We start from the raw sequence: 25,118 nt of genomic DNA, 5'->3' as shown, positions 1-25,118 counted from the left end.
AAAGTTATTGGAGCATGGAATGAAGGTATTGGAACGGGTGTTGGAGAGGATGATAAAGAAGAAAGTGAAGATCGACGAAATGCAGTTTGGATTTATGCCAGGAAGAGGAACGACAGACGTGCTTTTCATTGTGAGGCAGTTCCAGGAGAAGTACATGGAGAAGAGGAAGAAGTTGTTTTTGGGGTTTGTTGATCTGGAGAAAGCATTCGATAGGGTTCCACGCAAAGTATTGACATGGGCATTGAGGAAGTTAGGAGTGGAGGAATGGTTGATCAGAGTAGTGATGGCAATGTACAAAAGAGTGCACACAGCTGTAAGGACGAAGGACGGGAACAGTGGTGAGTTTGAGGTGAAGGTGGGAGTGCATCAGGGGTCGGTACCAAGTCCACTACTATTTGTAGCTGTGATGGAGGTGCTGGCTCAGAACGTAAAGGAGGGTTTACTGTGGGAGTTGTTGTATGCAGATGATCTGGTGTTGATTGCGGAAAGTATGGATGGACTGAAGGAAAAGGTGAACAACTAGAAGGAATGTATGGAGACAAAAGGTCTGAAGGTGAATATCGGAAAGATGAAGGTGATGGCAAGTGGTAAAGCATGTGGTGAGGTGGAAAGAACTGGGAAGTGGCCGTGTGCTGTGTGCAGGAAGGGTGTCGGAGTGAACTCCATTCAATGTACAATGTGCGCTGAGTGGGTTCATCAAAAATGTAGTGGTCTGAGAGGGTCATTTACCAGTGTGGCAGCTACGTTCAAATGTAAGGTGTGCACAGAGGGAGCTGCAGATGGAGGAAATGTTGAGTTGGATCTTGGAGACGGCGTGAAGCTGGAAGGTGTGAAAACATTTTGCTACCTCGGAGACATGCTGAATGGAGAAGGTGGATCAGACTCGGCAATGGTTGCTCGAGTGAGATGTGCATGGAAGAAGTTTCGGGAACTGAGTGGCGTGCTGATGAGGAGGAGAGTGTCGCTGAAGCTGAAGGGAAAGGTGTATGCTGCATGTGTGAGAAGTGTTATGATTTATGGGAGCGAGACATGGGTAATGAACGTAGAGCAGCAACAAAGGCTGGAAAGAGTGGAAATGCGAATGGTTCGATGGATGTGCGGAGTATCGTTGAGAGAGAGGAAGACAAATGATGAATTGTGAAAGATGATGGGAATATTGCCTGTGATTGATGCTGTGAAGAGGAACAGGTTGAGATGGTTTGGTCATATGTTGAGGAAGGATGAAAGTGACTGGTTGAGAAGAGTGATGGAAATTAATGTAGAAGGAAGTAGAGGACGGGGAAGACCGAGAAAGACTTGTCTAAAGATGGTGGAAGAGGAAATGCGGGCAAGGGAGTTAACAAGGAGAGATGCAGAAAATAGGGCAAAATGGAGAAGATCGTCATGGGGACCGCAAGGCTAACCCCCGCTCTCGCAGGGAAAATGGCCTTAAAATGCATGTTGTTATTGTTGTTGATGGTACAATCAGGTGTGTACAATATAACTCACTGTGCTCCAAGTGAGCGAAAAGAGGAACATTCCCCAATGTCTCTATTCCCGGCTGCAAGCCAAAGTTGATTCCGGCTTCAAGCCAAAGTCAATCCGCTCCAGCGATCCTCAGAACAATGTCCAATCGAGACCAGAATCCCGTTGGGTTGGCAGTTACAGTCCTGCTGCCAAAGCTGCACAAAGGTGCCCTCCAGGCGACTGGGAAATCCAAAAGCGCCCTCCAGGCGACTGGGAAATCACACCCTCGGGTATGGACGTTTCACGGCTCACAGTCGGCGAACCGCAAATTAACCTTCAAAATCCACGTTGCACACACACACACCAGATTAATGTCTGAATAAGGTGAAAATGGTTGAAGCGAGATGAAACCTTGAGCGAAGCGCAAGTCCTGCGCGAGTCAAAATGGCCGACAGCCCGCTCTCGTGGCGTAACGGCACTCTGATTCTCTCCGGAATCAACCACAAAACCTGTCACGCAGGTTGATCTGTCACAGCGATAACAACTCTGTCGCAGGAATCCCTTTCCTGGGAAACCCAAAGTTCACTCGTGACTCTCGTTTGTCAACATTCGCTCAGATCTCAAAGCAGCTCGGCTTTCTTGTCGAACTCCCTCGCTCCGCCTTCTTTTTCTCCTCCTCTTCCTCTACGTCGTCCGGTTCCCGATCCGGTTTCCGGTTTCTTTTAACTCTAACCTTTTTCACCTTTTGAAAACAGTTCATAAACAATAAACCTTTTGAAAACAATAATAGTACATGGAATCAAAAATGTTTACAGTGGATGAAAACCACCACAACGGAAGTGACGAATCCGTAACAATATGCTGGAGATGAATAAGCATTTTAAATATATATATATATTTATCAAACAAAACTCGGTTACTTTCTTTGGTCGCCTCATCAATAACTGAAAAATTCTCAATTGCCAAAATATCTTTATCTTCATGCCAGGAACTACCAGGATACTTCCCATGGCTTTCTTGTAGGTAGGCAGGGTGCAATTAGGTCAGAAGTTGAGAAATTTTGTTTTAGCCCAATTTATTGGATTTACAACTTGAGGCTTCCACTCTCCGCTCAACTCAATCAGATCAAATGTTCCCTCCAACCTTCCATAGCTCTCCCAGGCTCTTAAGATCATGTCCTCTTGAAAGAGTATGCCACATAGGGCAGTTTTCGTCAAAACAGTACCCAAACTTAAGTATCTCCTATACACACCTCATAATCAAACTCACCTTTTGATGCGATCTCCTTCCACCGGAACTGGTGCCTCCTCACAACAGAAAACACAGAATCGTAATACTGGTTCCGAAGCATGTCGGCAACTTCCCTCAAGTGCTTTGGGTGCAGGCAAGGCGACGTTGCCTGGATGTGTCCAACAAGCTCAACCCCTGAAGGAGATTTAAAAAAATAGTCCCAAATGTCCTCCAAACATTGTCCCTGTCTACAACAATAAACAATGTGCGCTTGCACATAAAATACAATTGCCCAGTAATAAGGCAACTGCAATAATCTTGTTTTAGAAAAACTAAGCATGATGAATGAGTAGCATTTATGTGAATGACACAAGCTTAAACAAACATATACTTCACCTGAAGTCTATACTAAATCTTTGTTGAATAACAGTGCTGTAATCAGTCCTGGCTACTGAAGTTCAAAATACAGTCAGTCGTTTTTACATATTGAAATAATTAAATTAATTCAGCAAGATTCATGGACTCGAGCCCAATAAAGTTTGGTAACAATAGATGTCACCATGTTAAGTGGATGTCATAAGAAGAAGTGAAGACGAAGGACATAATGTAGCAAAGGAAGCTGTAGACAGGTATGGGTGATGAGATGTACAAGTTTGTCCATTTCTCCCCTATTTATCCTCACACTAATGTCCGTGCGTTTGTTTGTCTGTCTGTCTGTCTGCGTCACGGTATCTACTCCTAAACGGTTGTGTGGAAATTCACCAAACTTGGTAGTTATGACCACCACATGGCAAGAAGGTCCAAGGGTAGTGCAATTGGGGCAATGGGGCCCTGGGGTGCCGGGGTGGGGTCAAAAGGTAAAATACCAAAAAGTGCAATTATGGGCACATTTTAAAACATTTTTAGTGAAACTTTGTACATGCAATCAACATTGGGGGACGCATTAAATATGTAACGAGTTTTGTGATTTCACTCCCGATTCATGCCCCACAGGGTGGGGACTTGGGGTCACAGTGGTCAAAGAAGGATTTTTTTAAAACTCAACATTCGATATTAGGTCATTCCTGGTGGAAATTCTTTGCCATGTTTCAACTTTCTTTACTTCAGGTGAGAAGCATGGGGATTTGTGATGGCACGCCATCGACTTCGCTTTTTGGATTTACAACGACTTCGCTCATCGACTTCGTTTTATATTGCTACGAGTTCTCACATGACCGCATGTCACCAGTTATCTCTGCAGCAGACTACTCTCCGACATTCATAAAACTTTACTGTTTGCCTATCTATATAAATTTTGGAACCCTCTTTGATGTCAACCTACATTAATGAAGTCAAGTCAAAATCATGATGTCCAAATCCCAGGTTTTGTAAAATAGGAACTCATGTAAACATGAGCCAACAGGATTTGGAAGGTACACACCTGGATGGAGTCTCAGGAATTCCTGAATGGTTTCTCGGGACGAAGTCGAATCCTTGGAGACCTGGAGGCTTCTACGATGTACCTGTGCGCCAAACTCTTTTGCGATGCGCTCGATATCATCATTGTCAGTGGATACCCAGACACTGAAATAATAGTGTATAATCAGGAGGAAGCTTCTGCTGTGTGTAGAGTCTAAGTTCATCAAGATAATTAAACTTCAAAAAGGAACATCTGGATTGGATGAAACAGGAACTTAGTAAAATTGATTGCAATTTTGCATTGTCAAGACAGAGAAAGCATTACAGAAAGGTGGAATTTTTACGGCGTAGCCCATAGGGCAAAGCAGTCTAGAACAGTGTTTGTCCATATGCATCAGGTCCCTCACAAATGTACACCAATCAGAGCTGAGGATCTGGTCACATGACAGGGGTGATGTGATGTGATTACGTCTGCGATGTCATTACGGCGGCGGTACGACGGCCGACTCCACAAACCACCATTTTGATTTCTATGCCATTCAGGCCAAACAAGTCATATATCACAATCACTATGCTCTACCTTTACGTTTTTCAATCAATGTGAAACTTAAACAAACCGATTGTTAAAATGACCATCAAATATCGAAAGCATCGGCGTTACGGCTCTTCCAACAACACTGTACGCTTCATGCTTTCATGCCTCACATTCAGGTCGCTTCGGACAAATTAGCCCGGGTTTCTTAATACAGTAGTATCGTTTTCATAATAATAATAATAATAATAATAATAATAATAACGTTAATAATAATATAATAAATATAATCCCTTTGTTGTTACTGGAAAGTTACTAGATTGAAACAGTGCATGGTTGGTTCATTGTTGACTCGAAACATATAGAACAAACCAATGTCTCAATGCAATCTCTTCACTTCCATCATGACAGACAGCTTAGAGACTTGCAGTACATTAAAAAAATTTAATACCTACATTATTTGCTAAAAGGAATCCACACCTACGTCATACTATCCTCTTCAACTAAAGTATCAAACAAGCCTGGATATGCCTCTGTTGTTTTGTTTCTCACAGTCAGAGTCCTTTAGGTGCTTTTTTGCAAACTCCAAGCGGGCTTTCATGTGTCTTTCACTGAGGAGAGGCTTCCGTCTGGCATCTCTGCCATAAAGCCCAGATCGGTGGAGTGTTGCAGTGATGGTTGTCCTTCTGGAAGTTTCTCCCATCTCCACACAGGATCTCTGGAGCTCAGCCAGAGTGACCATCGAGTTCTTGGTCACCTCTATTACCAAGGCCCTTATCCCCCGATTGCTCAGTTTGGCCGGGTGGCCAGCTCTCAGAAGAGTCCTGGTTCCAAACTTCTTCCATTTAAAAATTATGGAGGCCACTGTGCTCTTGGGAACCTTCAATGCAGAAGAGATTTTTTTTGTAGGCTTCCCCAGATCTGTGCCTCGACACAATCCTGTCTCTGAGCTCTGCAGGTAGTTCCTTCGACCTCATGGCTTGGTTTTTGCTCTGATATGCATTGTCAACTGTAAGACCTTATATAGACAGGTGTGTGCCTTTCCAAATCATGTCCAATCAATTGAATTTACCACAGGTTGACTCTAATGAAGGTGTAGAAACATCTCAAAGATGATCAAGAGAAATGGGAGACACCTGAGCTAAATTTCAAGTGTCATAGCAAAGGGTATGAATACTTATGTCAATGTGATATTTCAGTTTTTTCTTTCCAATAAATTTGCAAAACTTTCTAAAATCCTGTTTTCTCTTTGTCATTATGGGGTATTCAGTGTAGATTGATGAGGGAAAAAATGAATTTAAACGATTTCAGCATAACGCTGCAACAAAACAAAATGTGAAAAAAGTGAAGGGGTCTGAATACTTTCTGAATGCACTATGGAATGAATGAATGAATGATCGTTTTAAGGCCATTTTCCCCACTAGAGCAGTGGTTAGCCTTGCGGGCCCCATGACAATCATGGTTCCCTGTTTGAGGCAGTTTTTATGGCCGGATGCCCTTCCTGACGCCAACCCCTGGTCACACTTACGATGCGCAGGGATACGGTGTACCTATTCTAAATCGGGGTACACACAGTGATCATTCATCCCAGCAAGCTGGTACAGATCACAAAGTCAGCCTTCTTTCACCTGAAAAGCATTGCCCGTCTCCGCTCATCCCTCTCCTCCACGGCTGCAGAAACCCTCATCCACGCCTTCATCACCTCCCGTCTGGACTACTGCAATAGCCTCCTCTATGGTTCACCCTAAAAAATCACCAATAAACTCCAATACATTCAGAACTCTGCTGCCCGTCTACTCACCCATTCCCGGACCCGTGACCACATCACCCGCGTCCTTTACAAGCTTCACTGGCTCCCCATCCCCCAGAGAATCCAGTACAAAATCCTCCTCTTGACATACAAAGCCCTCCATAACCTGGCCCCATCCTACCTGGCTGACCTCCTCTCCAGACACACTCCCACCCGCAACCTCCGCTCTGCTGGTACCAACCTCCTGACCCCCTCCATCCAGACCAAATTCAGAACCTGGGGGGACAGGGCCTTCTCCATCGCTGCTCCCACCCTCTGGAACTCACTACCTCACACCATCAGAGACTCCTCCTCACTCACCACATTCAAAACATCACTAAAGACCCACCTGTTCAACACTGCATTCAACATTCAACCCACAGCATTTAACCCCTGACTATCTCTTCTCCTTCTCCCTCCTTTTGCTTTAAATATTTCCCTATTGATTGTCTTTTTGCAATTGTTGTTTTCATGTTTTGTTATGCATTATGTTTTCCACTCTGTCAAAGCGCCTTTGGGCTTCTTGAAAAGCGCTATACAAAATAAATGAATTATTATTATTATTATTATTATTACTCAATTTGCCGACCTCGGAAGGATGACAGGCTGAGTCAACACCCCTAGCGTCAATTCAGCGATCGACCGGGATTCGAACCCAGGATGCGAGGATCCCAAGCCGGCACCCTAACCGCTAAGCCAACACCAGGCTAACAACACTGTGGCTGGTTCAATATTCAAACCCAGGTCAGACAGCGAGTGCGTATATCTCTAGGCCATCGCGCCGGCTTGCCCTATCATTACAGTGCCATTCCTTACAATCTAGTCCGACCACAGATTCATTTTTCATTCACCCATTCATTCACTCAGCAGACTGAACCTTAACGATTCCTTTTTAAAAGGCAAGCTCGCTGACCTGTCAAACACCTCTGAGTCTATAGCAGCTCTGATCACCCAACCGATGAGTGGTACTCCTGCCATAAGTTTAATGTTTTTCAGCGGTATTCCCTTGCTCCCTCCTCGTGCTAACACCAATGCTGCCAGGTGGCCTGTCTTCTTTCCACAGGAGTCCATCGTTTACCTGCAAACAAATACAGCCTTTCGGATAAAGCACACAAAAAGCATGAGCAGTACAAAAATGCAATGATAATCACCCAAGGCATGCAAGCAAACCGCACTTTGCAAATAGGTGAGTGTCACTGAATGCACAAAGACTACATTGTGCTAAACAAGAAGTTCTGCACACCATCAGAAAACCATTGCCACTTGTAATTAACTCAATATCTTAGTTCGCTAGATATCATGACCATTAGCTCAAGCTCAGCGGAAGGGTCAGTGCTGACATAACAGCTGTACGGCAAGGACTACACTGGGTAGTTTCCCTTTGCCTTCATAGTGGTATTCAGGAGCAGGAATTTGCAATTTGCTCGGTGTGCCGGCAATAACTCACATACAGTACATGAAAGATGCCGTGAAATTTTTGAGGCCCACCAACTAATGCTAGCAGATGGGACAACCAGCTTAATACATCTGAAGAATGAAGTGCTTTGCGATGGCTGAGAAGTACTCATGTTACACTATCGTCAGGCTGCAAATCCAACCCAGACAAGACGAATTCAGAGGTAAGCACGCTACCTCAGCACGATCATGTCAGTACCATAACTCATGTTAACTCGACAGACACCATAAAAACAGATCAGCTGGTAGAAATGGCACCTCACCAAATCATAGCTACACTACCTGACAAGTCTAATAGGGCCCTGATTCAATGCCAGTGATCCTACAGTCAAGCTACAACTCATTTTGCTTACGTGGTACATAGCTCAATGTCGAGAACAAAGTAACAAATTAATTCTTATACAATTCCACAAATTATCAAAGTGACAGGAGGGAGATTCCTCCTCACAGTAGGTGGATTCTCAAGGACTGTCACTGTCCCACTGGAGGCAGTTTGTGCCTCCATTTTATACAAACTTATGTTTGACCTTGCTTTTCTTGTCCTCTCCTTTGCCCTCTCATAGCCATCCTGGGGTCACACGCATCCTGGGGTCACATCCTGGTCTCATAGCCTCAAGAATCCCTCACCTTCTCACCCTCTCAAATGTCCAACCTGCATTTATTCGTTCACTTATTCTCCTGATCATGGATTACCTTCACTGTATCCATCATCTCGTCCTCCTCACATCAGTATTTCCAATGTGCCGCACATCACCACATCATGCGCTCACCCATGCACATCCACGATCTCTACACACATTTATGCTTTCCCATTATGTTTCTTTCTGAGCTATTGTTACTCGTATTGTTCATCCTTTCCTTCTTCTGCATGTCTGCAACCCCCACTCCTCTCCCCAAACCCACTGGTAGTTTGTAAAGCTGCTGGCCTTTTAGGCGGTGTGCAGCAGGTGGAAAAGGCAGTTTGAAATCGGTTTTCGTTCCACGACTGCGGTGCGACTTGAAATTTCGCATATGAAAAGACAACTACATGGTGGACTCTCGGTAAAAAGTTCTCCATGAGATCTCCGTCCAACACGGCGCTGTGGGGTGTTGAAGTTTGCTACCAGGGTCCAAAAAGCCGCTTTTTGACAATTCAGCCATTTTTAACTCTTCGATGCAGGCGTCAAAATCCTACCTAAACGCAGCCATTGGGCCTCGGAGGCCCAACGGATGTATTCGTGTAATGTTTTTTTAATTTTCTATACATTTTTTTTTCTTTCATATCCTTTTTCAATCCAAGTCGATGCTCATGGATGTGTATTTGCTCAGAAAATGCGAATCATTGATCCTATTAGTTGGAAAAATCCCATACAAGTAATGAATCTTTTTTTCTTTTTTTGAAAAAAAAAAACAATTTTTGTTCTTGGTTTTTCAACTTTTTTTTCTCGACAAAGTTGAGGCTCATGGAGGAGTATTTGCTCAAAAAATACGATTCATTAATCCTTTTATTTAGAATGTACATGTCCACAACTGTCAAAAATCCTACACCAATGCAGCCAGTGGGGCTCGGAGGCCCCACAAATGTATTCGTGTAAAGTTTTTTAATTTTCAGATTTTTGTCACTGAATTATTTGTAACCAAATTATAGGAGCATATGAGGTTCATATCAAGAAAATAATGATATAACATACCAGTACAACATTTATGTGGGGCCTTGAAGGCCCCAGGCCTGCATTTGTGTCGGATTTTCGGGTTATAAGTGAAGAATGAAGATTTTCCCACGAGCCTGAATGAAATTTTTTTTATTCACGTCACTGAATTTCGTGTAATAACATGAAAGTCGGTGAAAATGAGGCTCATTCCAAAAAACAAACAAAAAACAAACAAACAATTGTACAGCATAGTTTTTGCAACAAAAAAAACCTTGTGGGCCTCCGAGGCCCAATCACTGCATCCAAGGGTTAAGGACTCATATCTCCAACACCACTATTACATGGGCTATTGTACTTGGTGACCCTGGACAACAACAACAACAACAACATGCATTTTAAGGCCATTTTCCCTGCTAGAGCGGGGGTTAGCCTGGCGGTCCCCATGACAATCTTCTCCATTTTGCCCTATTTTCTGCATCTCTCCTTGTTAACGCCCTTGCCCGCATTTCTTCTTCCACCATCTTTAGCCAAGTCTTTCTCGGTCTTCCCCGCCCTCTACTTCCTTCTACATTCATTTCCATCACTCTTCTCAACCAGTCACTTTCATCCTTCCTCAACACATGACCAAACCAACTCAACCTGTTTCTCTTCACAGTATCCATCACAGGCTCTATTCCCTATTTTGACAACATACTAGCTGGACAACATACTAGACTAGATAACAGACTATCAAAATTGAAAATACTAAGGTTGTTCTTCCATCCTTAAAATAATTATCATGGCTGAAAGAGTTATTTTTCATAAATAATCGCAACCACTCTCATTTTCGATACATCACAGATTCCTAAAAAATCAGAGAAGTAATTATACACACACATCAAAACAATAATTCACCAAATGTCCGTCCGTCTGTCCATCTGTCTGTCTGTCCGTCCATCCGTTTGAAGGTACCGCAAAATCGGCTGAACTGATCGCAACGATATATTGGGTGGGTAATCCTGGGATCTCCAGGAGTAAAATAGGCTATTTCGTTTTTCCAATTTCAGCTTTGGTCTCCAGCATTGTCAGGGTTGGACTCCCGCATAACATTCGCGTTCGCATAACGTTCATTGTGACGATGTTTCCATTGTGACGGTTGTTTTCCCGGGTGCCTAGAGCATTTGAATTTATCCAAAGAATCATTATCTGCCACAATTTTAATGTATGATGTCAAAAGCGGCAATCCGGGCACCACACACAGTACTTTTGGTTACAAGGTAGACATGCACTAAACAAAGTGATGAATTTATTAAATCAGCCTCCTCATTGTCAGCCCGTTCGTTTCCTCCCTCGAAGAACGCTTCTGTTGGCGTTTTTGAGGAATTGTTGCTGTTCTGGCATTTACTGTTCTGACATGTCTGTGCATAAAAAAACCAGAATTGCAACATGTACAATGTTAGGCTTTATTGCGACTGCAGACGCATGTAGCGTGTTTTCACACTTTGCAATTTGCAATATCATTTCAGGAGCTGGCTGTTGTGTCATCCAAACGATGGTCAATTCATCATTTGCGATTTGCCAGCCATGCCTGACAGGGGATGGAGCATTAATTTTTGGAGAAAGAGAACACTTGTGAATGGCTGCCTGATAATTAGCACACAGTGTATGCTGATGCAATGCGCCCCTCGTTGGTGGCATGCTTTGTTCACTAGGGGAAGATGTGAAACAAAACACTTTATATCGAGCATCGTTTACTTCATCGGCCGAGACCTGCCCGTATAAAGTGTAAACAAATTTCTCCAAAGTGGCCTCTGTTGTGGAGGTGACTTGGAAGTCATTGCAAAGTTGAGAAAATTCCCCAATAAATAACTAGTTTCCGGATGCGATAGCGAAGGTCTTCTTCTTGCCCTTTCCATAGAAAGTACTTGTAAAATCGCATCCGATGAAAGCATGAAAGCCTATTAAACTACGAGAGAATCCTTCACCAAGGCCACTTTTAAGGCATTCAATATTGATCACTCGGGCATGATTCTTCACTCCAGTAGAAAAGTAGAATGTTGCCTGCAATCACTGCTACATCAGTATCTGGATTGTCAATGCCAATGTGCTTGTGGGAATCGCTGGCATGTTTTGCGTGCAAGAGGCGGTGTCCGCCCCTTCATTGTCACTCCGGAGCTCATTCACATAGTGGAGGGACGTACAAAATGATTTAGATTGCAACATGTGGCAGTCGTCCAGGTGAGTGATGAAAAATGCAGTAATCTCGCACAGGGGCAGCCAAACTAGCTTTTTGCAACGTGTTGATGAGGAATTGAACAAGAGCTTCTTTGTTTTCACCTGAGGATAGATATTTCTTCCACTAACTAGGAACACTGATATTCTCTAACCAGTCAGATGACACTAACTATGAACATTGCGACGATACCTTTCAGCATTCTTAATGGAAATGGCCGGGTACCTGGCAGTCACAAAGTCAGCCTGACAACTATTGAACTTCTTCATGAGTTGCACAATGACAGCGAGTACTACTTGAGCCAATTCGCCAAATTTGCCAGGTATACTTCTCAAATATTGAACGACAACCATGCCATCTAAAATTACAGCTGCATCACTCGGGAATGAGACTACAAGAACATCCTCCACCTTGCTTTCCATCAAATGTAGCAAAACAGATTTGTCCATCTTTGCCATGCTGACATCTGCACCCATAAGAGGAAGCGAAACCGGACTGAGAGAATTTGATAAAACTTCTCTCGTATCTATCTGGCGATTCTAACCGATAATGAGGGGTCGTGTGACCAGAGTGCGATCAGAACAAAAAATGATCTCTTTTCTTGATTTTACTTGAGATGGTTTCACTTGTGAAGTAAATGTTTTCAGCTTCTGGTTTTTCAGGAAAGAGTAAAAGTCTACATTGGTGGTCAATAACCGAAAATTCACAAAATCTTCTAGCAGACACTCACCCACTTCACGGGCATTTAGGATATCATTTTTGATGTCATGATGTGCGACAACCCCTGAACTTGTGCACAACAGGTCCACACATGGTTCAAAAGAGTCTACCAAGGACATTATTGTTGATATCAGGCTTTCTATGACCCTCATCCCTCTTAGTATGGATCCTGTCTAAATCCCTTCAATTAAGAGGATCGGAATGACATCCAGCCAGATCTTGACACTTCATTTGGCACTAGAATCCATCGATGATTTGGCTACTATAGTTTTTTGTGATTTTTCACCATTGAGTGATTAGGGTCAAAACAATATATAGCACCATATCTCAAAAAGTTGTGGACAAATTTGGACAAAACTAGGTGGATGAGTTGGGTATGTGACAAGAACAAGCCGATTAGATTTTGGGTCAGGTTCGAATCCAGATCCGGTTTATAAGTGGGATACAAAACATGAACTGTTGAACTTGGTGTAAGTATGCTCTCTATCGAATGACGCTATAGTTACCCTTGCCAGAGGAGAGGGTATTGCATTTGAGTCCGTTTGTCTGCTTGTTTGTCCGCACAGAAAAAATATGATTTTCTCTGCAACCGTTGGTCCGATTGCCAGGAAACAACTCCACCTGTATAATATTTTAATATGCCATCATATGTCACGTGGTTCGGCCGCCATCTTGGAAAAACCAAAACAAATTGCACCTCTGTCTCCGAAAGCACTGAATAGAAAAAATTGAGACATAGCTCATTGTAAAGTCTCCATGGGGAATAAAATGTTAATGATGTCATAGGTGCTGTCATAACTCCATAACAGATGTCATAACGCAATTATGACGTCATAATTCGACAGTTAAAAAACTTAATCCGATCAAGATGGAATTTATTGAGCGTCATGTAGGCATAAATTGGTGGAGAAAAAAAAAATGACGTCATCGGTCACGTGGTTCGGCCACCAAATTTGTTTTAACACAAAAGCCTTAAAAACCACTGAAAATACATCCTGGCGAGGGTCTGCAATCCGATTGCTCTTTTGTCATGTATGAAGCTGCAAATATTCACCGTTGTATCCCTACACCGGGACAGCATTGTATCCCTACGCCCCAGCTCGGAAGGCGCTGCAGTTAATCGGGCCTGTATCGGCAGAGTGAATAAACGTGTGCTACAATCGATCGTAGTTTGTCGAGATACCTTACATGTCGACGAGGATAAACATCTAGACCATGACTTCTTTCGGCCATATCGATGAATTCGACCCTCATGAGGGAGATTTTGACACGTATTCTGAGTGGTTGTCCTTTTACTTTGAGGCGAACGGCATCGCGACTGAAGCCCGGATGAAGGCCGTCTTCCTGTCCGTTTGCGGAGGTGAGACGTTCACACTCGTTAAAAACCTGATTCGTCCTCGGACAATCCAGGAGCTCACATATGCAGAGCTCAAGGCCGCTTTGAAGGAACATTGTAATCCATCTCCTTCAGTCATCCTGTGTCGGTTTAATTTTTACATGTGCAGACAGCAGCAAGGTCAGTCGATCGCAGACTTAATTGCACACCTCAAAAAACTGTCACATCTGTGTGAGTTTGGGGACACGATTGATGACATGCTCCGTGATTTGCTGGTGGTTGGCATGTCCGATGACCGCACTCATAGACGCCTGCTTGCTGAGAGAAGACCGACGTTCCAAAATGCCAGAGACACTGCCATTTCCATGGAAAGTGCTGAACGCAACGCGACAAGCATCGGTGCAACTCGCTCATCTGGTACCAGCCCTGCTGTGAATCGGTTGGATCATGTTCAGCCAAAACGTTGGAACAAGTCTCTTCGTCAGAAGCCAGTGCAGTCTCAAACACACAACAAATGTTTTTGGTGCAACGGAAAGCACCCTCCGGAGACGTGTCGGTTTAAAGATGCGACCTGCCATTTCTGTTCGAAAACTGGCCATAATGCTCCAGCTTGCATCACTCACAAATCGGGAAAAGGGAAAGCTGCTGACAAGAAGATTCATCAGTTTATCGGTTCGGAGGAACCTGAGTTTGACCAGGTGAGCTCAGTTTCCGACAACTCAGAATCGTATGACCTGCTTCATATTGATTCTCACCATAAGCGGGACCCTCTTCTTGCCACTGTTGTCGTCAACAATCGACCATTGCAAATGGAGGTCGACACTGGTGCGGCCATCTTGCTCATCAGCCATGCTGTTTTCACAAACCTGTGGAGTGATGCTGACCGACCCCATCTGAAACCTACTACCTATGGACTCTCCACCTATACAGGTGAGAAGATTGTTCCCTGCGGTACATGTGACGTCACGGTGGGCTAGGATAACCGTGAGTTTCACCTACCCCTGATCGTCATTCCTGGAAAGGGCCCTTCCTTACTCGGCAGGAACTGGTTGAGCATAATTCGACTGAAGTGGAAAAGCATTCATCAACTCCGGGCAGCCAACGTTTCTCCTACCGCAGCATACACACTCAAAAATGTGCTGGATACGTACCCGGATGTTTTCAAGGATGAGCTTGGAACCTTGAAAGGACATACGGCTAAACTCAGTGTTGACCGGGATGCCAATCCTATATTTTGCAGAGCTCGCCCAGTCCCTTTCGCCCTGCGGGAGCGGATTGACAAGGAACTGGATCATCTTGAAAATCTGGGCATCATCGAGCAAATCCAGTATGCCGAATGGGTGGCGCCCATCGTTCCGGTCATAAAATCGGACCAGTCCATCCACATATGTGGAGATTTTAAAGTGACCGTGAACAAGTGTTCTTCATTGGATAAATATCCAATCCCGAGGATCGAAGACCTCTATGCTCGTCTCACGGGAGGCAAGACTTTTACTAAACTCGATCTCAAATCCGCCTATCTACAGCTCCGCTTGGACGAGATTTCAAAACAGTATCTTACCATCAACACACATCGTGGGTTGTACAGGTACCACTGTCTCAGTTTTGGAGTGAAATCTGCACCTGGAATTTATCAGCGTGTCATGGACAGTTCGTTTCCCGCCGAACGCAACGTCGTTTGTTACCAGGATGATATTCTGGTTACTGGTCGTACGGACGCGGAACATCTTCAAAACCTGGATAGAGTTCTGAAGAAGATTTCGGACTCCGGCCTACGCTTGCGTCGAGACAAGTGCAAGTTTATGGTGCCATCAGTCACGTACCTGGGTCATACGATTGATGCCGAGGGTCTACACCCGACAGATGAGAAAGTCCGAGCTATCAAGGATGCTCCTGCTCCACGAGACGTGACCAAATTGAAGTCATACCTCGGTTTGCTTCAGTTCTATGGTCGTTACATCCCGAATGTGACTGACGTTTTGGGCCCCCTTTATCGGCTTTTGAGGAAAGGAGTCTCCTGGAGCTGGGGTCTACTGAACAATCAGCATTCCAGACCTCTAAGGATCTGCTCAAAGTCCAATGTTCTCGTTCATTTTGATCCAGAGAAGGACCTTGTGCTGACATGCGATGCCTGTCGGTATGGAGTGGGGAGTGTATTATCACACGTGATGCCTGATGGTACGGAAAGACCTGTTGCATTTGCATCCAGAACGTTGTCCCCGGCAGAGAAGAACTATTCCCAACTTGACAAGGAAGGATTGGGAATCGTTTTCGGCGTCAGCAAATTTCGCCAGTACTTTCTTGGACATCATTTCACGATTCGCACTGATCACAAGCCGCTGATCAGTCTGTTTGGTCCAACTAAGGTGACATCTGACACACTACCACCCAGGATCAGCCGCTGGTCCCTGTTTCTCGCTGCTTATGACTACACCATATGTTATAAGCCCGGTTCGTCTATCACAAATGCAGATGCCATGAGTCGGTTACCCCTTCCAGAATCCGTTGATGATTTGCCTACACCAGGAACCATTATCGCACTGATGGATCATCTGGAAGATTGTGCTGTCGATTCCGGCCAGATCCGCACTCATACTCGATCAGACCCCGTTCTGTCCAGAACTGTCCAGGCTGTACAGCTTGGATGGCATTTGCTACCTGAGGGTGACCCAGCTTTTGCGGCTTTTAAAGCACGTAAAAACGAACTCAGCGTGGAAAATGGTTGCCTACTCTGGGGATGTCGTGTCGTGATCCAGGAAAATCTGCATTCCAGGGTCATGGATGAAATCCATGACTGTCACCCCGGGATTGTGAAGATGAAGTCACTCGCTAGAAACTATGTGTGGTGGCCGAATCTGGATGCCGATATCGAACATCATGTTCGACATTGTTACCCCTGCCAGAGCACCCGGAATACACCTGCGAAAGCGCCACTGCATCCCTGGGAATGGCCCAGCGAACCGTGGCATCGCCTACATCTCGATTATGCTGGGCCTATTAACGGCAGCACGATTCTAATAATTACGGACGCGCACACAAAATGGATTGATGCCTATGTGACGCGTGGTACGACGTCAGCCATTGTCATCGAAAGACTCAGAAGACTGTTTCGCCACTCATGGTCTGCCCAGGATGATCGTGAGTGATAACGGTTCGTGTTTTTCCAAGTCCGAGTTTGCCGAGTTCACACGTCGGAACGGCATCAAACATAGGTTTGTCAGCCCACATCACCAGGCTTCAAATGGCTTGGCCGAATGATCCGTGGGAATCATCAAATCCGGATTGCAGAAACTTCAGGAGGGAACCCTGGAAACAAAGCTTTCTCGCCTCCTGTTCAAATACCGCATCACGCCACAATCAACAACCGGTGCAGCTCCGTCTGAGTTATTGATGAAACAACACTTGAGATCGACACTTGACAATCTCAAACCAGACATATCATCAAATATTTATCAGAGCCAGCTTAATCAAAAGTTGGTGCACGATAAGACGTCCAACAGTCGCTGTATCAACATTGGAGATCCAGTGTTCGCCCGAAATGTTGGTGTAGGTGCGACGTGGCTACCGGGGGATATCATCAAGAAGCCAGGTCCACTGTCCTGCGTGATTCGCCTGCAGGACGGCCGCGAAATTCGTCGACATCAGGACCACATAACCTACCATCACTGTGAGTCGATAGAGCCTGCAGCATCGTCACAGTCAGGACAACAGTTCGACCCGCCACTGCCGGAAATCGTCATGGCCGCTCCAGCTGGCTCGGATGCCCCAAAAACCTCTGCGAACGATACACCCTTCGTGGAGATCAAAGGAATCACCTCGGATTCTGTATCCACTGGTACACCGCGACCCAAAGGGATCACCTCGGACTCTGTATCCACTGGTACACCGCAACGCTCAATGCATGAGAGAAAAGCACCCGACCGGTTGAATCTTTGAAGATGTTTTTTTTCACTGACACATGTTCTATTTTCACGTTAACACACGTTATATTTTCACGTTGACACACGTTGTAGCGGCTACCGCTGGGTTTTCACAATCGCCTTGCACCTATCAAGGACGCGGAGCGATCACCATGCCGGGCTCGTCCAGGACGCCCGGGCAGGCTCGCCCTCAACTTGCCAGGCCGCAGCCAGGACGCTGGGCCACGCCCCCTCTCGCCTTTCCTGGGCAAACGCTCCGGGATAATATGTATATATATTGCTGCCCGATAAACTGGCTTTTCAGAGTGCCTGAGTGTTTGGTTTGATTAAAGCAACTCGGATGAATTCCAGCTTTTTGTCGCGTCCATTCTTCCGATCGACGTGGGAGCCCCAGCTCCTTCAACGTTCTATTTTCACGTTGACACGTTCTATTTTCACGTTGACACACGTTCTATTTTCACGTTGACACACGTTCTATTTTCACGTTGACACACGTTCTATTTTCACGTTGACACACGTTCTATTTTCACGTTGACACACGTTCTATTTTCACGTTGACACACGTTCTATTTTCACGTTGACACACGTTCTATTTTCACGTTGACACACGTTCTATTTTCACGTTGACACACGTTCTATTTTCACGTTGACACACGTTCTATTTTCACGTTGACACACGTTCTATTTTCACGTTGACACACGTTCTATTTTCACGTTGACACACGTTCTATTTTCACGTTGACACGTTCTATTTTCACGTTGACACGTTCTATTTTCACGTTGACACACGTTCTATTTTCACGTTGACACGTTCTATTTTCACGTTGACACGTTCTATTTTCACGTTGACACACGTTCTACTTTTACGTTGACACACGTTCTATTTTCACGTTGACACACGTTCTATTTTCACGTTAACACACGTTCTATTTTCACGTTAACACACGTTCTATTTTCACGTTGACACGTTATATTTTCACGTTGACACACATTCTATTTTCACGGTGACACGTTCTATTTTCACGTTGACACACGTTATATTTTCACGTTGACACACGTTCTATTTTCACGGTGACACGTTCTATTTTCACGTATTTTCATTATTCTCATAATCGTTTGCACACATATTTTCACATGTTTTGGAAATGTTGCTTTTGAAATGTCAATTTTGGAAGTCTAGCACGTATTGCTCTTGGTAATTTTAGGGGAGGATGTCATGTATGAAGCTGCAAATATTCATCGTTGTATCCCTACACCGGGACCGCATTGTATCCCTACGCCCCAGCTCGGAAGGCCCTGCAGTTAATCGGGCCTGTATCGGCAGAGTGAATAAACGTGTGCTGCAATCGATCGTAGTTTGTCAAGATACCTTACATCTTTCTAGTTTGTTTTTTTATGACTTGTTCAATATAGGTTGTTGGTCAGGACAGACACCCCAGACGATTGGAGGGCAGTAGATGTAACACTTTTATTTTAAGTAAGAGATCGAAGGAAGAAGCATTGGAAAACGACACTCCAGGTAGCTAAATGTCTTCTTCTTCTTCTTCTTCTTCTTCTTCACCTTCCAATAAAGTGCAGAGACTTCCAAGGAGCATTATCGCACTGGACATTGGTAGTGCCTAGTGGGGAAGGTATATGTAAATTGATTAGGAACACATGAGGACCGGTTTACACATATTTAAATGTGCTGTAAACTTGTGCTGCAGTAGCCAGTAGTGATTGGGGTATGTGGTATACAGGTGCGGTTGTGGAGGGCGTGCGATCCTCGATAGAGGGAACGGGTTCGAGATGGGTGTGCAACGTGGAGCACAGTCGTAATGGACCGATAGGCGATAGCCTTCTTATACTTGTAGTTCCGCCTGTGCAATAACAGGTGGAAAGGCCGCACACACTCTAAATACATTATACAAGGCAAGTTCATATGTACCGGTAAATATTTCAATAAGAAACCTTACCTGGGAAATGTCGACTCGGTACGGAGCGCGGATCGTTATCTCAATCGTCAATTGCATTCTTCGTAATTCATTCTTTCAGCATTCGAGATGGCCCCGCCTACCGGAACCGCCTTCCGGAAGTTATATCAAATAAATGGTCCAATGAAACCACGCGAAGTCATTTAAACCTGAAGCATCCTTGTTTGTGTAAGACGGTCCTAAACTTTGTGAAAGCGTGTGGGAGACCTATATCGTTTTATGGATGTCCCATAGGCCTTCTTTTCAATATATTTTATTTTCAACACAGTTATGTTGAGGTGAGTGGCGTGTATAGAGCCTCGCGGCTCTGAAAACGCCGTAAAGCCCTAAAGAAGAAGAAGAAACCACGCGACCAAATTCGAACAATGACGTGAGAGCCTTCGTTAGGAATGGGACAAGGTTCCTCTCTACGGAAATATTTAGTACAATGAGAGGGATTGATACAAATTGAAGAGGAAAGGGAAGATGATTGGCTCAACTAAGAAGCCTACCTACACTGATGCTTGTACTTTAAGTTTAATATATGGTTATGGACTCCTTCACGGCTACACAATAAAATTAAATTCACAAATCTTCCTTCAGTGCAAAAATAAAATTTACTTTGGTTTATATATATTGATATACTGTACATGCAATACATATATACAGGGCCGCCGAGAGGGGGGGGGGGGGGAGGCATGGGGGCGGTGTGTGTGTGTGTGTGTGTGTGTGTGTGTGTGTGTGTGTGTGTGTGTGTGTGTGTGTGTGTGTGTGTGTGTCGTGTGTGTAGGTGTGTATGTTTATATATGTTTGTGTATGTTTGTTTGTGTTTATATGTGTGTGTGTTTGTGTGTGTTTATACATAATGTGTGTGTGTGTGTGTGTGTGTGTGTGTGTGTTTATATATGTTTGTGTATGTTTGTTTGTGTTTATATGTGTGTGTGTTTGTGTGTGTTTATACATAACATATGTGTGTGTTTTTATGTTTGTGTGTGTTTATATGTGGGTGTATGTGTGTTTATATATGTATGTGTGTGTGTATGTTTGTGGATGTGTGTTTGTGTTTACATGTGTGTGTGTTTGTGTGTGTTTATACATAATATGTGTGTGTTGTGTGTGTGTGTGTGTGTGTGTGTGTGTGTGTGTGTGTGTGTGTGTGTGTGTGTGTGTGTGTGTGTGTGTGTGTGTGTGTGTGTCTTTATATATGTGTGTGTGTATGTTTGTATATGTTTGTGTATGTTTGTTTGTGTGTTTATATGTGGGTGTATATTTATATGTATGTTTGTATGTTTGTATATGTTTGTGTATGTTTGTTTGTGTTTATATATGTGTGTGTGTGTGTGTGTGTGTGTGTGTGTGTGTGTGTGTGTGTGTGTTTGTATGTGTGTGTGTGTTGAAATGTTTATATATGTGTGTGTATATTTCTATATGCTTGTGTATGTTTGTTTGTGTTTATATATGTGTGTGTTTATATGTTTATGTGTATGTTTATGTTTATGTGTATGTTTATGTATGTGTATATATATAGTGTGTGTGTGTGTGTGTGTGTGATTGCTTGCTCTCTTGCTTTGAAGAACGGTGAAGAAAGTGACAATGTGAGGACAGAGAATTAGGGCGGGGTTGAGATCTTGGGATGGGTAGGGGTCTGAAGACTTGGGGACTGAGGCTCAGGGGGTCTTGGGATGGGTAGGGGTCTGAAGACTTGGGGACTGAGACTCAGGGGGTCTTGGGATGGGTAGGGGTCTGAAGACTTGGGGACTGAGGCTCAGAGGGTATAGGAAAAGCTGAGGATTTGGGGTCGGAGTGGCTCTGGAGCGGTTGATTTCAATAACAAGTAACGATATTTTTTGGAGTGTGGCGGACACAAAAGCCCACTGGCGTGGTGACATCATTCCGCGCACCAAGTGGGCGGTGGCCACGCCCGAGGGGTAGGCGTGGCCTCATGATATACACCGGGTGCGCAGTCCGGAGCGCGCCAGTGTTACAGTGAGCTCCTGAAATAAAGACGCTTATAAGTTACCGCTTGTCCGCTTCCTCCTTGCTCGCAAGCAGCGCGCGTAACGCCGCGCTTTACTGGTGACCCCCTTGACGTTGGATCTGCCGGAGTGATCCTTCCACACGCGATGCCATTGCCATGGCCAACTTCATCAAACTTCCCGAATTTTGGGAGGCTCAGGCCGAAGTCTGGTTCGTCCAGGCCGAAGCCCAATTTCAGCTTCGGCGCCTCACCGGCGATGACACGCGCTATTGCCACGTCGTCGCCTCCCTCGGGCCCGGCACGGCCGCTCGAGTTGTGTCCGTCCTTCGCCACCCACCGGACGGCCACAAGTACGAGGCACTCAAGCGGCTACTCCTAGCCACGTTCGGCCTCACGGACGACGCAAGGGCCGACCGCCTCCTGGATCTCCCCGAGCTCGGTGACACGCGCCCGTCGGTCCGAATGGACCATATGCTGTCACTGTTGGGCGACGAAGCCCCCGGTTCTCTATTCCGGGCGCTTTTCCTTCGCCAACTTCCAGTGCAGGTTCGCCTCGCATTGGCCGGGACCGGGCTAACAGAACCCCGAGCATTGGCAGCCGAGGCGGACAAGTACTTCGCCGCTTCGGACACGCGGGCGAGAGTCGGCGTGGCCGTCACGGCCCTCGTGGCTGATGCTGCTGATGCTGCTGCTGATGCTGCTGATCCACAGCATCAGCTTATACAGCATACGCAGCATGCTGATACGCACCTCGTGACCGCCGCCACGCCCCGCCCCGCCCACCGCCGCGGCGAAAACCGCCACCGTGGGGAAACCCGCCAACTCCACCGGCCTGGCGGAGCCAGCCGCGCTCCTCCAGCTCCACCACCTGGTGCTGGTTCCACGCCAAGTTCGGCCACAAAGCTCGGCAGTGTCATCTGCCATGCTCCTTCAACAGGTCGGGAAACGCCTGGGCCGGCGCTCAATAGTGGCGATGAGCGCCGGCCGTTCGAGCAGCCTGCTGTTCATAACGGACACCTTCTCCGGGCGCCGTTACCTGTGCGACACGGGAGCGCAGGTGAGTGTCGTTCCCGCCGGCACGTCAGACAAGCACGCAGCGGGTGGGGGCCCCGCGCTGCTTGCCGCGAACGGGACGCCCATCCGTATGTACGGAAAACGCTGCCTCTCTCTGCGGTTCGGAGGGCAGGTTTTCCGATGGACGTTCGTCACCGCCGACGTGCCCATGGCACTGCTTGGCGCGGACTTCCTGTGCGCTAATGGGCTCCTGGTCGACGACAAGCGCAGACGTCTTGTCCAGGCCGAGACGTTCAGCTCGCTCGCTTGTGCTTTGCCCAGCTCAACGAGCGGCTTGCCAAGCGGCTTGCCGAACGGTTCGGTTCCGGCCACGTTGGTCTGTACGCTTCCGGCAGCGGACGCATTCACCCGCCTCCTCGCCGGCTTCCCGGCCCTCACGCGGCCCACCTTCTCGGCAGGGGCCGTCAAGCACGGGGTGGCCCATCACATCCCCACCATCGGGCCACCGGTCTACGACCGGGCACGCCGCCTCGAGCCGACGAAGCTGGCGGTGGCAAAAGCGGTGTTCGCTACCCTGGAGCGACTCGGCATCGTTCGGCGCTCAGAGAGCGCTTGGGCGTCGCCGCTGCACATCGTGCCGAAGCCCGGCGGGGGATGGCGACCGTGCGGGGACTATCGCCGTCTCAATGACGCCACGACTCCCGACCGCTACCCCGTCCCCCACATTCAGGACTTTTCCGCCCGTTTGGCGGGCATGTCCTTCTTCTCGAAGGTGGACCTCATACGCGGCTACCATCAGGTCCCCGTCAGGCTGGAGGACGTCCCGAAGACGGCGGTCATCACGCCATTCGGACTCTTCGAGTTCCTGCGCATGCCCTTCGGTCTGAAGAATGCGGCTCAGGCGTTCCAGCGACTGATGGACAGCGTCCTGCGTGACTTGGATTTTGTCTACGTCTACCTGGACGATATCCTCGTCGCCAGCGCGTCCCGCAAAGAGCACCTACGCCACCTCCGCACGCTCTTCGAACGCCTGGGCCAGCATGGCCTGATTGTGAACCCCGCAAAGTGCCGGTTCGGCGCCACCATAATCGATTTTCTGGGGCACCGTGTCACCAGGCACGGAGCCGTCCCCCTGCCGGCCAAGGTGGAGGCGGTGAAGGGGTTTCCGCGCCCCCGCACGATCAGAGGGCTGCAGGAGTTCCGGGGCATGGTGAACTTTTACCATCGGTTCCTGCCCCGTATCGCCCAGCTCCTGCGCCCCCTGCACGAAGCTCTCCGAGGTAAGCCGGGCAAAGGCGACGTTACCTGGACCGAGCAGATGGACACGGCGTTCACGGGCGTGAAGCTCGCCTTGGCTAACGCCACCATGCTCGCGCACCCGGCGCCCGATGCACCGATCGCCCTCACCACCGATGCCTTGGACTACGCGGTGGGCACGGTGCACGAGCAATGGGTGCGTGGAGCTTGGCAACCGCTGGCGTTCTTTAGCCGGCAGCTTCGCCCGCCCGAACGCCGTTACAGTACCTTCGACCGCGAGTTGCTCGGGCTTCACTTGGCGGTCAGGCACTTCCGCCATCTGCTCGAGGGCCGTGCGTTCACTGCCTTCGTCGACCACAAGCCGCTGATCTTCGCGATGGGCAAGGTCACCGAGCCGTGGTCGGCCCGGCAGCAGCGTCACCTCTCGGCCATGTCCGAGTACACGACGGACATCCAGCACGTCGCGGGGAAGGACAACCCGGTGGCGGATTGCCTTTCCCGGGCCGTCGCCCACGCAGTCCACCTCGGCATCGACTAGGCCCGGATGGCAGCGGACCAGGCCGCTGACCCCGACGTCCAGGCCTTGCGGACCGCCGTCACGGGCCTCCGCGTCACCGAGGTGGCGTTCGACGGCGCGGGCGCAGCCCTCTTGTGCGACGTCTCCCTCGGGCGTCCTCGCCCCATCGTGCCCACGGGCTGGCAGCGCCAGGTGTTTGACGCCATCCACGGCCTGTCCCACCCGGGCGCGCGGGCCTCCCAAAGGCTGATCGCCGACAAGTTCGTCTGGCATAGCCTCCGGAAGGCCGTCCGCGGCTGGGCCAGGACGTGCCTCGCGTGCCAGCGCGCCAAGGTGCACCGACACACCCAGGCCCCGTTGGCCCCGTTCACGGTGCCGGAACGCCGGTTTGACCACGTCCACGTGGACCTGGTGGGACCTCTGCCCCCCTCGCGGGGTTTCACCTACGTCCTCACCATGGTGGACCGCACCACCCGGTGGCCGGAGGCCGTGCCCTTGGCGTCGACAACGGCGGCCGATGTCGCGCAGGCTTTCATCGCCACCTGGGTCGCCCGGTTCGGCGCCCCTCAGACATCTCGTCCGACCGCGGCCCCCAGTTCACCTCGGAGCTCTGGGGGGTGGTCGCGCAGGGGCTCGGGGTCCGGCTGCACCGAACCACGGCCTACCACCCCCAGGCTAACGGCCTGTGTGAGCGATTTCACCGCTCATTGAAGGCCGCGCTCCGGGCCACC

The 25,118-nt window shown here is 47.5% G+C and overlaps 1 protein-coding gene across 1 annotated transcript in view; it reads right to left on the bottom strand.

Moving 5' to 3' along the window:
* LOC137417674 (N-acylneuraminate cytidylyltransferase) overlaps positions 1 to 19,732 on the bottom strand; it is a 48,156-nt gene extending 28,424 nt beyond the window's left edge. The window contains exons 1-4 of the mRNA XM_078772548.1: positions 19,625 to 19,732; positions 7,309 to 7,473; positions 4,097 to 4,239; positions 2,716 to 2,871 (exon numbers count right to left, since the gene is read on the bottom strand). Of these exons, the coding sequence (XP_078628674.1) occupies positions 2,716 to 2,871; positions 4,097 to 4,239; positions 7,309 to 7,466 (457 nt within the window). The 5' untranslated portion in view covers positions 7,467 to 7,473; positions 19,625 to 19,732. The remainder of the gene's footprint in view (positions 1 to 2,715; positions 2,872 to 4,096; positions 4,240 to 7,308; positions 7,474 to 19,624) is intronic.
* Between the last annotated feature and the right edge of the window lie 5,386 nt (positions 19,733 to 25,118).

Source organism: Myxine glutinosa, chromosome 1 (genome assembly GCF_964187855.1).
Source record: "Myxine glutinosa chromosome 1, kmMyxGlut1.1, whole genome shotgun sequence".
Classification (NCBI taxonomy): Eukaryota; Metazoa; Chordata; class Myxini; order Myxiniformes; family Myxinidae; genus Myxine; species Myxine glutinosa.
Note: the sequence above shows the minus strand (reverse complement) of the source record. Positions and strands in the feature narration are given on the sequence as shown.